The sequence below is a fragment of the Clavelina lepadiformis genome, chromosome 4, assembly GCF_947623445.1.
Source record: "Clavelina lepadiformis chromosome 4, kaClaLepa1.1, whole genome shotgun sequence".
Lineage (NCBI taxonomy): Eukaryota > Metazoa > Chordata > Ascidiacea > Aplousobranchia > Clavelinidae > Clavelina > Clavelina lepadiformis.
In genome coordinates, this window is record NC_135243.1 from 18,094,727 (window position 1) to 18,109,952 (window position 15,226).

General features: G+C 35.5%; 2 protein-coding genes across 3 annotated transcripts; one reads left to right on the top strand and one right to left on the bottom strand.

The window, feature by feature from the left end:
- The first annotated feature begins 1,699 nt into the window (after window positions 1-1,699).
- On the top strand, window positions 1,700-8,153 carry LOC143453227 (sodium/mannose cotransporter SLC5A10-like). Of its 2 annotated transcripts, XM_076954417.1 has the most exons (13): window positions 1,700-1,898; window positions 1,995-2,231; window positions 2,361-2,532; window positions 3,953-4,072; window positions 4,219-4,442; window positions 4,538-4,646; window positions 5,357-5,491; window positions 5,832-5,982; window positions 6,105-6,270; window positions 6,825-6,943; window positions 7,018-7,114; window positions 7,368-7,479; window positions 7,668-8,153. In XM_076954417.1, the coding sequence occupies exons 1-13, from the start codon at window positions 1,743-1,745 to the stop codon at window positions 7,781-7,783; spliced, it is 1,914 nt and encodes a 637-aa protein (XP_076810532.1). In that variant the 5' UTR covers window positions 1,700-1,742; the 3' UTR covers window positions 7,784-8,153. The 2 variants fall into 2 exon arrangements, with proteins under 2 accessions (XP_076810532.1, XP_076810533.1); XM_076954418.1 differs by lacking the exon at window positions 1,700-1,898 and having other exon boundaries at window positions 2,021-2,231; window positions 3,953-4,059.
- A 276-nt stretch (window positions 8,154-8,429) lies between these two features.
- Window positions 8,430-13,503, bottom strand: LOC143452243 (rhodopsin, GQ-coupled-like). Its single transcript, XM_076953132.1, has 6 exons — window positions 13,373-13,503; window positions 12,855-13,014; window positions 10,717-10,859; window positions 10,274-10,494; window positions 9,901-10,045; window positions 8,430-9,644 (listed from the first exon to the last, which is right to left on the bottom strand). Exons 1-6 carry the CDS (start codon window positions 13,440-13,442, stop codon window positions 9,562-9,564), a joined length of 822 nt encoding a protein of 273 aa, XP_076809247.1. The 5' UTR covers window positions 13,443-13,503; the 3' UTR covers window positions 8,430-9,561.
- Between the last annotated feature and the right edge of the window lie 1,723 nt (window positions 13,504-15,226).

A 15,226-nucleotide genomic window follows, 5' to 3' on the forward strand; every position in this document is an offset into this window, starting at 1 on the left:
ATCGAACCCGACTCTTGTTGTTAATGTTTATACAACACCATCCCAGAGAAACTGAACAACGTCCAAGGACAATGTACAAAAGAACACTCGAATTTAAGTGAAAAGGAATTACATCTCGGAGACAATTAACTTTAGAATTAGTTATTGTGAAGTTGAACCAGCATTCGATAATAATGCCGCCGGAGGTCGCTCAAAAATTAGAGTGATTCCTCAGATTTGCAAGCTATTATACGATGCATGTGTTTCGCTATAATGTAGACACTATAGACACGCTAACACAAGTGCATGGAATCTATCAAAATAATTCAGCAAAAGAAAACGTCTTTCCGCTATGTTTTGTGCATTCATATTTGTCATGCATGCATGCTAGCACGCAAGGTAGGCTTACAGAACACATGGTTTAGAAAGTTCACCACACAGATTTGATCGATTTTGTTTCTACTGTGAATTATTACGCATGTGTTTATCACACGATTTCCGAGAAAGCTACAGAGCTGCGCAGTTCCGTATTGGAAGCGATTATTTTGGCAGGTCATTGAACACTAACGTACTGGCATACCGCATATGTTGTTCGAGTATATTTTTCAGCTTACGTATATCAGATGCTTGTCAACAGTTGTTGTGAGAGCTAAACTGTGTTTCACTGGTTTTGGCTTCGAAACACGGCATAAACCATTTTCAGTGCATACCTAAATATCATATATCTTTGGTGTATATCTATTATTATACACCAGCTTAGTTTCAAGCATATATCTTACATTGTTTAAAAAAAATAAGCAATGTAATTGTCGATCAAAGTTATGTTATTTGATGGATGTGTATTCGTGAATTGTACAGCTGAGCTCTAACATAAAGTGTTTTGCTTGAACATCCTTATTTCAGAAAAAGAAACACAAAATTGTAACGAAACACACGAATTTCTTTGTGCCAGACATCTGGCATGACAAGCATAACGAAAGTTAGAGAAACAAAATGCAAGCAAAATGTAAGAGGCGGATAGAAGAGAAACATATTTAATTAATTTTATCAGGCACTTGTTTTCTGTCGAAAACATTCGGTCCCGCGAAACGGCGAAGGATTTAAAAAAGAAATCAAGGTTGTGATAGTTAATAGGTAATAATTATATCAATCATGACAATCGTGATAGTTAATAATTAATCAATAGTTGATGCGTGAGAAGGTACAGTGCAACCAAACGTGTTGGTTGGTATCGCAGAGTTTATTTATTTCACCATGAACTGCTGTGCATGTAGGGAGCGAAACAAGATGCTAAGCATTGTAGCGCAATAAAAACCATGCTCCCCAGTAAATATTGGCGGCAGAGCCCAAAGAGCAGCGTGCGAGTTATTGAATCTTCCTGATGAAGATGCAAGATTAGTATCGCCATTGGTGATAGCTATATAGGCTTATAGTTGTTTTAGTGGGCGCTGAATCCGGATTTGAGAAAAGCACCATACCATGAAAACCAAAGAAAATTTTTTAACCTTATACTAAGATAAGAAGTGAAATGCCGTATAAGTATAAGAAGTGAAAAAGGTTTCCAACATTTCGTTAGAATGCGGTAACAGGAAACAGAAAACGTGTTTATCGTGAGTTTCCAAAACTGATGTATTATTGAAAACTTACAATTTACATATAATTATTGGTTACTACAACAGGCGACCTGGCCTTAATTTCAAATGATGCTCAGAACTTACTTTTTCTTTGCAGCATTTAGGCTACTTTCCAACTTTTATTTGATAATGACGTTTAATGAAATATCAACTGTTGGTATTGCATCAGAGCCTTCAACAACGGAGCAGCCGCTGGCAGAATCTGCTCGCAAAGGGGACTTGGGTGTGAGCGATATAATCATTGTTGTGGCGTATATTGTCATTACATTTGCTGTGGGAATATGGGTAAGACAAATTAAATAATCATAAACAGATCTACAGAACATTCAAATAGGGCTATGATGTCGCAGGGGTTTTATTGTGCTTTTCGTTTTAAAATAGGCTTCTCGAAGAGGCGAAAACAACAGCTTACAAGGCTATTTTATGGCTGGTCGTCATGCGTTTTGGTTACCCATCGGAGCATCGTTGTTTGTATCCAACATTGGCACTGCGCACTTCATTGGACTTGCTGGTACTGGTGCAGCAACAGGGATTGCTGTTGCTAATTTTGAATGGTTAGCTGCGTACGTGCTGCTGGAATTGGGTTGGCTCTTTCTTCCAATTTATCTAGCCAGCAAGGTATAAGTTCATTAGGATGCTGATAGTAGCTGTATAATAGGTTAAGAAATGCATCCCCAATTCGAAATCAACGCATTTAATCTTTGAAAAATAAGAAAGCAATAACGCCAAACATTTTACTGTTTTTAGGTTTATACGATGCCCGAGTATTTGCACAAAAGGTACGGTGGTTCTCGGCTTCGTGTTACGCTTTCCATAATATCGCTTGCAATTTATGTACTAACCAAAATTGCAGTGGACTTATATTCTGGGGCGTTATTCATCAAATTGGCCTTCAATGTAAACGTATATCTTGCAATAGGTAAGTTTCCACCAACACCTAAATACATCACGCTGCTGTATTTATCAAGCACGTTTCGGCATCACAAGATTTGAAGTATATCTGCTCATTTCATGTCGGACAAACTTTTGTTCCAGTAGAGTGGTTTGCTGAGAAAAAAACACATAACAGCGTAACGATTGAAAATAACCAATTAAAAGTTACAGACTTAAAGCCATTACCTTACTCGCTAGTCGCTACACGTATAGGTTTTTTCGCTCCAAGAGTCAAATACTTTTCGAATCCATTCTCCTTTGTCACACCTTGTCGTTTATTTGCCGCACTTTGTGCATTCAGTAACTTTATACTTTGAGGAAGGATCGGTGTAAGGACCGAAATATGTCAGTATTCAACAAATAATAAAGGTCTCTGCAGTTGTTGTCAATCTTATAATAATTTGGTACAATAAAGCAATCTCAACTGTCCCCAAGTTATACATTCTTTAACCATCTTGAAAATGCTTTGGCTGGCATCTTTAGGGAGCGCTCCAATTCATTTATTTAGAATAGGATACGTTATCGGTTGCCAAGCTTTGCAAAACATGATGAAGATATTACCGTAACTTTAAACACCATACCCAAGAAAGCATCCAATTTTACGCAGAGAGCTTGTAGTGAGTTGCAAATATGCCAGTAAAGTAAAAAAATTAAGGTTGATAATAATAATTAATTGCTGAAACGTGGTTGTACGCAACAACGCTTGCTCTGTTGAAGCGATTAGACTACAGGGGTGTCAAACTCAATCGCACCAGGGGCCAAAACTCAAAACATATTTAACGCCGCGGGCCGTAAGGATAAAACTGGATTGAACGTTTCGTGACACGAGTACATGAATTGAAACAGGCAGCGAAACACCAAATTTTGGATGTTTTTGACGATTTTTGGCTGGGCTATTTTTGATTATTCTTCTTTTTCGTCATTATGTTTCATTCATCTCCTTGCAAAAGCATTAAAGAATTAACAAACAATAAAAAAAAAGCAGCCCAGATTACAAGCGTTAGAATAAATCTATTTATTCTATCGTACGGTGGGGCAACTGCTGTGCTGCTGTAATGTGCGATTTGTTATAATCTGTTATAACAAGAAACAATTCTTGCTTGAAAAAAGTAAGTTACACTGTACAATGATCTCGCAGGCCGGAAATAGTACATTGTATAAAATAACATTGCGGGCCAAGTTTTATTGCAAAGCGGGCCGGGAGTTTGACACGTATGGATTGGAAGGTATTTGCTGCCATTGTTTTTTCACAGTTACAATGTAAGGCCAGACGTAGGACCGGCTTAAATTGTTGCGATTGTAGTTTAACCTAAATTTTAAACTTAAAGCAGTGTTTTTTGAAGCATTCACGAGTAATACTGTATTTTTGCAATGCTCGATTACAACCACACACCTTGTTTGCGCAGTGACAGTTCTGATCGTGACAGCGGTTTACACGATGTTGGGTGGATTGAAAGCAGTTATATATACGGACACATTGCAGACATTCGTGATGATAGCTGGTGGCATCATGGTGACAGTCATATGTACATGGCGTTTAATGTTTGTACACAAATTGTAACAAGTACTAAAATGTAAAAAAATCGACTAGTTATCTCATGCTTTTAATCGATTTGACTTTTCAATTATCCATGAGATAGCGACAAATTTTACAACACCTTATATATTGTAGGCTATATGAAAGTTGGAAGTTGGGAGAACTTTGTGTCCCTCTACATGGCATCCATTCCTCAATCAACAGTTGACATTTTGGTGACAGGAAATAATACCACGTGTGGCGTTCCTGGTGCAGACTCTTTTCATATGTTGCGAGATCCTGCCACATCTGACCTTCCGTGGACTGGAATTATGACTGGGATGTTTTGTTTTGGTTCCTACTACTTTTGCTGTGACCAGGTTATTGGCATCTGCAATATCTTGTGGATGATAATTAATTGATGCGTTTTATTTGCTCAATGCTTCAACGTTAATATTTTTGTGAAACCTTATAGGTAATAGTGCAGCGAGCATTGGCAGCGAAAAATCTGCAGCACGCAAAAATTGGTTGCGTTTTTGCTGGATTCCTTAAAATTATTCCTATGTACATGATGGTGATGACAGGTAAGGCAATAGGTCTTATTTACCACTATAATAAGTCCACAGTGTAGCTTAAATGTTCAATCAAAAAATCTGATTACATTGTTCAGGGTATATATGAGATGATACACGATCATAAACAGTTTTCTTGGTAAAATTTGTTAATTTAAATATCTTCTAATTGACAGCGTGTTTAATACGTATTACAAGAAAACTGTAACATAACACTTAAGGTCATGATTGCCCACATCTATACTGTATTTGAGTCATGACTTGGAGCAAGAACATTTCGAACAAGCTTAACTCTCCATTCGATTCTTCCATATATTTTGAAAAATGTACACATTCGTACAATTGTACGCGCTGCTGTCTTCTAAACGCACATAAATATAATTGCTTGTCATGAATCAGGTAAGAAATTCAAACAAAATTGTTAAAAACAGCTTCCAAAGCATTCTTCTGCTTCAGCATTTGCACCACTAGTGGTCGAAACACAGCTGTAGAGCAATTAGTGCGACTGAAATCAATCTATGCAAAGCGTGATATCGGCGAACGATTGATCTTTCTGTGGTGCTGTGCAATCCCCGTTCTTCATTTGTTTTACGCAGTGCTTGCTTAATTAGCGATTAAAAGCGATATATCGATGCGAAATACCCGGGTTTTCATAGCAAAATATTATGCTCAAATAACGTTAAAGAGTCCATAACATATAACGAAGTGATGCCTGTTTTTAGGCATGACAAGTAGAATTTTGTTCCCCGACGAAGTAGCTTGCGCTGATCCAAAAGAATGCAAGAGAATATGTGGCAATGAACAAGGATGCTGGAACATAGCCTATCCAAAACTCCTTCTTGAAGTTTTGCCAACTGGTATAATTTATTTCTTTTCTTTGGAGTCGTAGGCTATACGTCTTACTTTTACAAATACAGTACAAAACTTACGTGGTAGAGCGACTGGAAGCGAATTGAGAGACATCTAATTGGAAAACCAAATAACAGTTTGCAACACTTTATGTAATCTGCACATAATTTCAAAACAAATTAACCCAATTTCTATTTCTGATAAGGCTCGGAAAAGTTGGACAATCACAGCTGTATATTTTGTATTTACTAAATAGACAAGGTGTTGTACTGTATGTTGTATTCTTATCATATGAAATTAAATTTCCTTGAACTGTTTGAAAGTGGATTTAACGCTGGTTTGAATCAGGTCTTCGTGGTATCGTAATAGCAGCCATGTTGTCTGCTCTCATGAGCTCCCTCACATCAATTTTCAACAGCGCAAGCACTATATTTACCCTTGATATATGGAAGAGGATTAGGACAAATTGCTCTGAGAGAGAAATGCTGATCGTTGGGAAGTAAGAACTTAGTTTTAGTTCTACATTTTTTCTACAGTAGAAAGATTATTTTTAGTTACTACTGTAGTTACTACAAACGATTCAATCTATTGACCTTAATTTTATTGTTCACGTTGTTTCAGATTGACGGTGCTAGTTTTGGTGGTAATAAGCATATTATGGGTTCCTATTGTATCTTCAGTTGGGGGCCAACTATGGACATATTTGAATGCGGTCCTTTCAGCACTTGGATCACCAATTTTTGTCATCTACTTCCTTGGAATTCTATTTCCAAGGGTAAACGAAAAGGTAATCTTGCCTTTTCATGTTCATTAGTCACCCACCAAATTATAATTATTGAATTGAGGTTGGTAAAAGCTAGGTTTTGTCAAACTTTCAATTGTAACTGTTTTAGTAAGTTGTTTAGTGGCCTTGCTACTTGTCATCAGCACGTTAATGCCATCACCATTTTCATGAACGTTTCAAGCCTACTGGGCTTTGTCATGCATTAGTGCAAGCTATTACAGCAAATATAGCACTGCATATTTTAGTCCTTATCGCGGAAGCGACGAAAAATAAAATATAGTTACGAAAACCTCAAAGTAATAGGCTTAACTTTGGATTGAATTTTATACAGAGCTACTGTACAAGATAAAATGTTTTCTGTAATTGGACAATTTGTCTATTCACGTTCTGATGATAATAATTATTCATAACCAACAAAATGTATTAAAAACAATACTAACATGTAAGCAATCCCGATCGTACTTTGCTTCGGACCGGAGTCACATAGTTAAAAAATCTCTTCAGAATTTCCAATAAAGATACAATTTATTAAAATTACGTACCATTTATTCTTGAAGGGAGCATTTTGGGGTTTAATGATTGGACTTGCTGTGGGAGCTACACGACTTGGACTAGACTTTTTCTATAAAGTACCTTTGTGTGGTGAAGAAGACACACGACCAGCCATAATCGCAAAGTTAGATATAAATGCCGCTTACTCAGTGGAAAACAACTCAAACTGTACATAAACTACATGCTATTTGTCCACAGGATCAATTACCTCCATGTGTCTCCTATTGTCTTCTTTCTTTCAGCTGCCATAGCAATCGTTGTTAGTTTTTTAACTGATCCCCCAAGCCCAGAACTGGTATAAAGAAATTTTACACAGGATGTATTCTGTAAACCATTCTTGGTAGTTATTAGTTAACTTCATAACTTTAAGTTATAAATTCATTTCAAAAGAGTTAGTTTGAATTAAGTTTTATGTCTATACATTTGAAATGTAATTGAACGAATTAATTTTATTCAACTATAAGGTTCGATTCCATTAGTTCTGATCAGATATATACTGCAGTACTACCAACTCGTCTTGCTAATGTTATTGTATACGTTGCTAATAGTTGATCAACACTACATGGTTTACACTTCACAACGACAAAGAAGCTGCTTTCACTAAAGGTACTGGAACAATTCGTGATGAAGAGGGACGAAGTCAAAGTAATCCTTTAAATCGTAAGTTTTATTATTTCATTTGGAATCATTGAATCACGCATTTATTTATTTTATCATAAAAATGTCAACAATGGCATATTTCAGTTTGTTTTTGATTTAAGAAAATAACATTTACAGAGTTCATGTGTTTTTGTCCAAATGAACATATTGATGCAATTTTATAAGCGTTGAGGATGTTTTGATTTTAGAGAAAACTGGGACTACCGCCAAATTCAGAAAATATGATCTTCGAAACTGTTTCCTCAACGCATCTGCGATAATGCTGTCTCTCACAATAGCTTTTCTGGTTGGATACCATGCGTAAAGCAATAACCATCGAATGGAAAGTTTTTCTACGTCTTATTTGCGTATAAGTTTTTATAAAACGGGAACTTGTTTCTTGTGAGTGATGAAAGACAATGCATACCTAAGTTATGCATCCAGCTGACATTTAATATAGAATATGGGTTGAAGCTTGTTTATTTTTCCATCCTCTGTCGAGAGTCATTGACATGTTGGCCCAAGAAAGGGTAATTCCCAGATGATTTATTTTGTTAAATATGTATATGTGAGACGTCTTCAGATTAACGTATCTATTTGTGCTCATTATTCCTACAATACAATATCGTACTCAGAGATATGAGCCAGTGAAAGTTGAATAAATATTATGTACGGTATACTCCCCGTACTCATTATACAGTTTCTTATTTCTTGCAGAACAGTTATAGCTAAGCTACAAAACATAGTTCAGGGTAATTTGACTATAAATCCTTTTGAGCGTTGTATTCGTAGCTACATGGCGACACCTCTCGCTATATATGTCAGTGATAATTCGATATAATTCGACATGATTCTATTCCAAGTCAAACCCAAATCAAGATTATGATATACAAGAACAACTTATGAGATTACTAAACCTAAGATCACGGAAAGAAAGACAGAAAGCATACTGAAAGACCTTAGAAAACGAATTGCAAGAGCAGAGATCATTTCGATATAATAGTAGGGGTTGTATAACACAATTCATGGTACGGGCAGTGCTGATGAAAACATTTGTTATAACAGGAAGAGAAATCCTTATTTAAAGTCAGACCACTGCAAATTTACAGGAAATAAATACGGCAAACGCATCTAACTCAGCTAAATGTATAAATTACATAGTACTTTGCAGTATAGCAATGAGCGAAGTTGCAAATGTCATATCAAGTTCGCTGATAAATAATTACGCTGCAATTCAAGTTGAAAACATTTTAAAGTTGTTTAATGTTCTTCTTTAAATATTTAGTAGTTACATTTAGTAATCATGCGTGTTTAGTATTTTGCATTCATTGCTGACCCTCAATTCTGTTTTGAAAATATTTTTTTACTATGTTTTGTAACGCCAGTTTATTACTAAGTAGTTTTCTGTCGAAACGGCTGTTGTAGAACTACGCATTATGTTGTTCAAAACTCTTAATGTTGTTGTTAAAATTCAATATGTAGTATTCGTCATAAAAATGCCAAATTGTCCTAAAAAGGTATTATTCCGCAGAGCGTGAGATCTGAGACAGATATTTCCCATCACGTTTTGAAGCAATATCACTTATTCAAAATGCAAGGGTTTTACTGGTAAAATCTACTGAAGAATATTTATCTGGAATAAAATAGGTCAAAACTATAATAGTAACGTGTCATAACATATATAACATGCATAATATATAATAGTTACTGTACACTATGAAAGTTTCGAGATTGAGACTCCATTGACACCACACTAAATGGCATTGTGAAAGGACGTTACTGTATGCTTGTGTTATACGGTTAGTGAATGGTAACGCGAAGTTTCATTGATCCGATAATAATTATAGTTTCGACTTCAAAAGCAAACAGGCGACATAAGAAAATACCTACACACAGTATACAGGTAATACTAATAACGATAAACAACAGGAAAACCAGAAAATGTATTGACCATGGTCGTCATATCTGGACGCACAGTATATAAAATATAGTTTTACACAACCTAATAACTCAAGTTTTAAACTCAGATTTTTGACTAAACGGTTTTTCTAAAAAATTAGTAACTACAGAGCATTGCACGACACTTCTCGCAAACATGAAAGTTTATCTCTGCAGGGAAGTAACAGCAGTTTTTCCACGACATCTGGACGATGGTCGTCTTTCGATGGACGTGAAATTATTGCTATCTATTTAAGCACACAAGTTAGCGTTTTTTCAGTGTAAACTTATTGCCAAGAGTTGTTATTCTTTTCAGTATGTCATTTTTGCACAATAATTTGTACACAACACAATAATAATACACAATTTCTAAGCTTGTTTATATAAGCAAATGTAAAAAACGTTATAGAAATAAAATCAGTGACACTGAATGGTGAACACATATATATGTATATATACAGTACCTAAAAGACAATGAATGATGCAGCAATGTTAACCACATACCTTGAATTACCCCTGAAAAGCGGGGTATGTATCGTCTTAGGCTCTTTTGAAAGTCTTGATGATTAACCACATAAATTGTTCCGTTCACAGCGGTTGACATTTTGGCTATACATGCTGCAAGGGATGCAAATAAGTGTGGAACGTGCTAAAATTAACAAGAATTTAGTTAAATTTTCATTGGTATAGGATTTAATACCGTAAAATAGTTAACCGTTTTTTATAATGTGTTAGTTATCCGACTTCTACGAACTCCTTGTAATTGAAACACAAATTGATGGCAAAAATACGAATTAAAACCATGATATCACCAAAACTTAATTCGTAAATCGTAATAAATTCTCATAGTTTTGGTATACGTAAAAAATTACTTTACCACGTTTGTGAACACCATTAAAAGCGACATTGTGGAATAAGGTGCCCAAGAGACAACAAAGCACGCGACACTGATTACGCAAATTTTCGCCAAGCGTCTCTCCCTCCTTTTGAAAATAATTCTGTGACGTTCCACCATGCTGATTTGTTCAAGGTCACATCGACTGGTCTCGCACACTTTCATAGTTCCAACGTAAGAACAGATAATAATTGTGCACGGTACTATAAATATACATATAACTGTAAATTAACTGTTTTTGCCATTTCGCAGTACACCTGAAGAAGCAAGCTTATGTTTGCGAAAGCTCGTGTAGAAAAATATAAATAAAGTTAACCTTCACAGTGCCAAAGTATATTCTGTTTTTATTTTACTGTAAATTAACTGTTTCGATGCATATAAACTCTATTTTTGGTGTGAATGCTAAACTTCAGACATATACCTACCAAAAAATTCAACTACGTTGATAGAAACCACAAAAAGTAAATTCACGGTATCTTTTTCAATATAGTTAAAGGTACAGCTGACACCAATCCCTTCCAACATAAAGCGTCCGAATCCAAATAAAGGTAATGCCGCAATCAAAGCTCTAAAGGAAGACGTTCGAATCTGTGTAGGTTATTAGGTTTACATCGAAAATCGACCACATTGAAATGAAAAAATTAGATATAATTAATTCTTCCTATACATTTTGGATTAATTCTCCCATTAAAGCCCAGAAAAGAAATTGTCTGTTTAATATCTAACCTGCAATGGCTTAACGGTACCATTAAGCTTATTTGTAATATTTGAGAGAGAGCTTTTAACTGTATTAAATTGCTAATCACAAACCACGTGCACGACCCTCGCTTTGCCTTTACTTAGTGGATTATTACCAAACTTTTGCCTTGCAATTATTGAATACAACGAGAGGCACATAAAAATAAACCACTTTGAAGGTGACCAACATGCTGTACCAGGTTGCAACTAAAAGAAACCCACGTTAAAATTTTTACAACAAAACTGTAATGGTGAACAGGTCACTGGGAAAATCGGCAAGGCCCTTTGTTATAAGTAGGGCCATTTAAAGTCATTAAAGTCAAATTTTTTTCTATGCATCAGTAAGTCGTGAAATCAACTTTAACGCAAAAATCGCATCCCTATGAGGTATATTAAAAAAGTTATGAAGTCATATAAAGTCATATTTTCCTGGTTAGGTCATAAATCAGATTTTTAAGTTATATAGTCATATTTTTGAGTTATAAAGTCATATCGTTGTATACTTTAAATAAAAAGTACCAATTTAAGCGGTGAAGCAATGAAGCACTAAGAAAGTAAGGCAATTTCTGATTGAACATAACACTTACAGTCACAGACCTATATTTTATGAGGTCACAAATTGCATTATGAGGTCACAGTCACACATTGCATTGTGTTGCAACACAATCTGTTCTACTTCTGTGCATTGAAGTGGGATGTCATGTGAAGTTCAGTCAGTGGGTAGGCAAGCTAAAAAGCTCAACCTTGGTCTAGTTATATACAAATACAGTACAACTAGTAGCAAACTGAAGAATATAACAGTTAAATATATACAGAGACTTAGATATAGAGAGAATATCTGGTTCAGCATACCAAAAGTGAAAGAATCAGATGCAGCGAAAGTCAAAGCGATTGAAAATGAATTTAAGGACTTCACAATCTCCCCTACAGAGAAACTGTTCTGTCAGGTATGCAGTTGCACTGTGAAGCATGAGAAACGTTTTTTTGTTGAACAGCATCTTGCAAGTAGACAATTTGATTGCAAAAGTGAAAGCAAGTATCTCCAAGAACAGAAGCAGAGCTGCCGATTTTGATTCATGTGGCATACCACCACAGCCCATAGTTACTCGTTGGGGTAGCTGGTTGAATGCTGCTCAATATTATGCCGAGAGACTTCCACAAGTGAAAGAAATAGTCAATGCATGGGAAGGTGAAGGAGTTATTGTAAAGAGCGTCAAAAATTCAGTCAACGATCCAAAGTTGACTAGTCAGTTAACAGAAATCTGCCTCCACTACAACAATATTTCAAACTTAATACTCAAAATGGAAAGTTGTACGTACACCATCAAAGAGGCCCATGCTATCTAAATGCCCTTGATTTCGGAAAAGATCCGCTTGAGATCAAAAATTACATTAAGAAGCGATTGGACAAAAACGATGTGAAACAAATTATGGAGCTACAAAGACAAGACATTTCACCAGCGCTTTATGCAAAACTGCAGAAGTGTCAACCCCCATCAGCGTCTGTGGAACGCTCATTTTCATTACTAAAGTCATTTTTACGTCCAAATCGTAACTTCAAAGACTCTAACATTCCACACTACATGAAACTGTACTACAACAGTGGTTTAAAATAGAAATGGATGTGTATTACTGTGATGTTGCGTATGTTTTACTCTTTAGTTCCGTGAGTGACGTTGTTCGCATGTAAAAATACACGATTTTCACATAAAGTCATATTTTCCAAAAAATAAAGTCATATTATTGATTTTTTAAGGTCATATAAAAATGGCCCTAGTTATAAGCATTAATGTTATTGCTAAAATTAAACCAAGCTGTTACTCACGATATGGCCCATACTAACGCAAGTCGATAAAGTCCAGCCCTTCGCTTGGCGTTGGCATTCAAGCTTTTCACGCCCAAATATCGCTGGATGGCAATTTCACATAGAGTATTGAGTTGCAGGAAGGCAAAGAACCCTCCCAAAAAGCCATCGACTTTGCACCCTGTATGAATCGTATAAACCAGTAATAGTTAGTTTATATAATGAAATTATACTATTCAATAACATAAATTAAAACATGGTAGCGCCTGAAAACATTCAAATTAACTTTTGCTGAAACAGTTGTACTATTGTCATTGCAAAAACAAAGTTTGATCATTTCTCTTTGCCCTTATATTTATTTATCTAAACTCAACAGGATACTCTCATAAAATGCTTTGAAAATCAATTTCAAAGGAGGTCGAAAAATACTCAAAGTCAATTTCTGGTTTAACGTGTAGATTAACTTTCATATACATAGCAAAGATATTATAGCCTTGAAGTGTGCATTAAACAAAAAACAACCACTTGTGTTATCTCACCATGAACACCCAGTTTCCAACCCCGATTCACACTCGAATGTACAACAAATGGTAACACTGACGAACACATACCCAAATCGGAAATAGTGAGTGAAAGAAGATTTAGGTTCAAAAAACGAGACCGTTTGCTTTTAAAGGTTCTATAATAAATAAAAAGAGTAGCCTATATTCTTTAGTTTAAAAGTAAATGGCCATTGATACTTTAACTAGGCCTTACCCGCAAAGAATGAAGAGAATTCCTAAATTTCCAATGATACTGATACTTCCTATAATTGAGACAATTATCCCCACAATCGAAAACCATACATCTGAAACTTTTCCGTTTCGCAAATATGCCACTCCATTTTCTGGTGATTTAAACATGAAAATAAAATCACATAGGTCATCGAGATCGTTTGGACAAACTGAACCATTTGTAATATTACTCATGTTGTTGCGTGTATCCCAAGGGACATTTAGCAGAAAAAAAACATTGCAACTTCAAAACCTATAAAGTAACTTCAGCATGTTAACTTTGTTATTAAACATATATAGTTGATTAGTAAATATAATAAAAATCTTCTCTGCATATACAGCCTGCTCTAGAACAGGAAGCAAGAAATTATGTGCGATGCAGATCCTATACGATGTTGTTCATATGTGATTCATATGTGTTGGATCATATGAATGCTTTCTCTGTCCAAACGGCTGCTTTTTCATTGATTGTGTCGGTCATACGTTTTCGTTCAAACAACAAACCTTTACTGTATTATTCACTGTTATTGCACATTGTTTTTGTTTTACTGTTCACGAATGAATAAGGCTCTGATACACTCTGACACACTTAGCTTTGTTATATTTAAACTTCCTTGTAATCTGTACACAACTTTCTTGTGGACAACTATCCTTGTGGCTTGTTTCATGTTATACTTTGCAACTTTAGGCAAGACCGCATTACTCGACAATATGGGTTGTAACTGATTGCAAACACTTTCCAAGCCATTTCACTCTGCAGTTTAGCAGAGCTCTCTCAGCCTTTATCTTAACTTTGAACGTTACAGTGTTTGAGCGGAAAGCGTATAGGTACATCTTATTTGAGCTTATCGAAGATTAATACTTTCGCTTTATTAAAACTCTACATTAAGGGCAAAGAAGGTCATGATGCTGAAGACTGCAACGAACATATGACGACTTCTTTACGTAAACTAAAATTGTAATGAGTGGTTATTTTTCCAAACAAATTACTTTCCACAAATCCTATTGTGAAATCAGCATTATTTTGTATGTATGGGTGAAAGTTTTATACTGGATTTTTCGTTTAAAGAAAGCACTAGCGCATTTCCTTGCATTGCTAACTCCAATCTGCAGCCTTCTGTAATGTTGCAAGAAGCGATGCATTGGTTCAAGGTGTTTTTGGCAACAATGAGTTGCCAAGAACAACAACAAACGTAGTTGTTGATCACATTTTGCCCATGAGTAAATACGATTTGGCAGGTGAATGTTGCGTGATGTATAATAATCATTTGTTTTCTTTACATTAGAAAATGATTTGCCCTTCAAGAACCTATGCAACAATATCTTAAGCAGTGAAAATTGCTATTTTTTTGCATGGTGTAGAAGAGATCAACATGTGAATTTGGTTTTCATAAATATTTTGCATGTTGTGTGTTATAGACCACTTTGTTTGATCTTTGAGGCAAAACTTCTCCCATGTCTCGACTTTGCTCGAAAGTTAAGTGGTTACAAAACCTGGCTCTTACTAATTTAGACTCTACCCTTGCATCAATTTAAACCAAAAGAGAACCACATGATATTGGACTCATTATTTTTATTCTCGGACTGAGGAAAAACATTGCTCATTGCAAAGCTCGGCGA

Excerpts from the sequence above, each read along its gene's own strand:
- LOC143453227 (XM_076954417.1), top strand. The coding sequence starts at position 1,743 with ATGACGTTTAATGAAATATCAACTGTTGGTATTGCATCAGAGCCTTCA. Across the intron at positions 2,533-3,952 it reads AAACGTATATCTTGCAATAG|TGACAGTTCTGATCGTGACA; the intron begins GTAAGTTTCCAC and ends TTGTTTGCGCAG. Across the intron at positions 4,443-4,537 it reads ACTACTTTTGCTGTGACCAG|GTAATAGTGCAGCGAGCATT; the intron begins GTTATTGGCATC and ends GAAACCTTATAG.
- LOC143452243 (XM_076953132.1), bottom strand. The coding sequence starts at position 13,442 with ATGTGTTCGTCAGTGTTACCATTTGTTGTACATTCGAGTGTGAATCGG. Across the intron at positions 10,860-12,854 it reads GCGTTAGTATGGGCCATATC|AGCTTTGATTGCGGCATTAC; the intron begins GTGAGTAACAGC and ends GTCTTCCTTTAG. Across the intron at positions 10,495-10,716 it reads CAACGTAGTTGAATTTTTTG|TACCGTGCACAATTATTATC; the intron begins GTAGGTATATGT and ends GTATATTTATAG.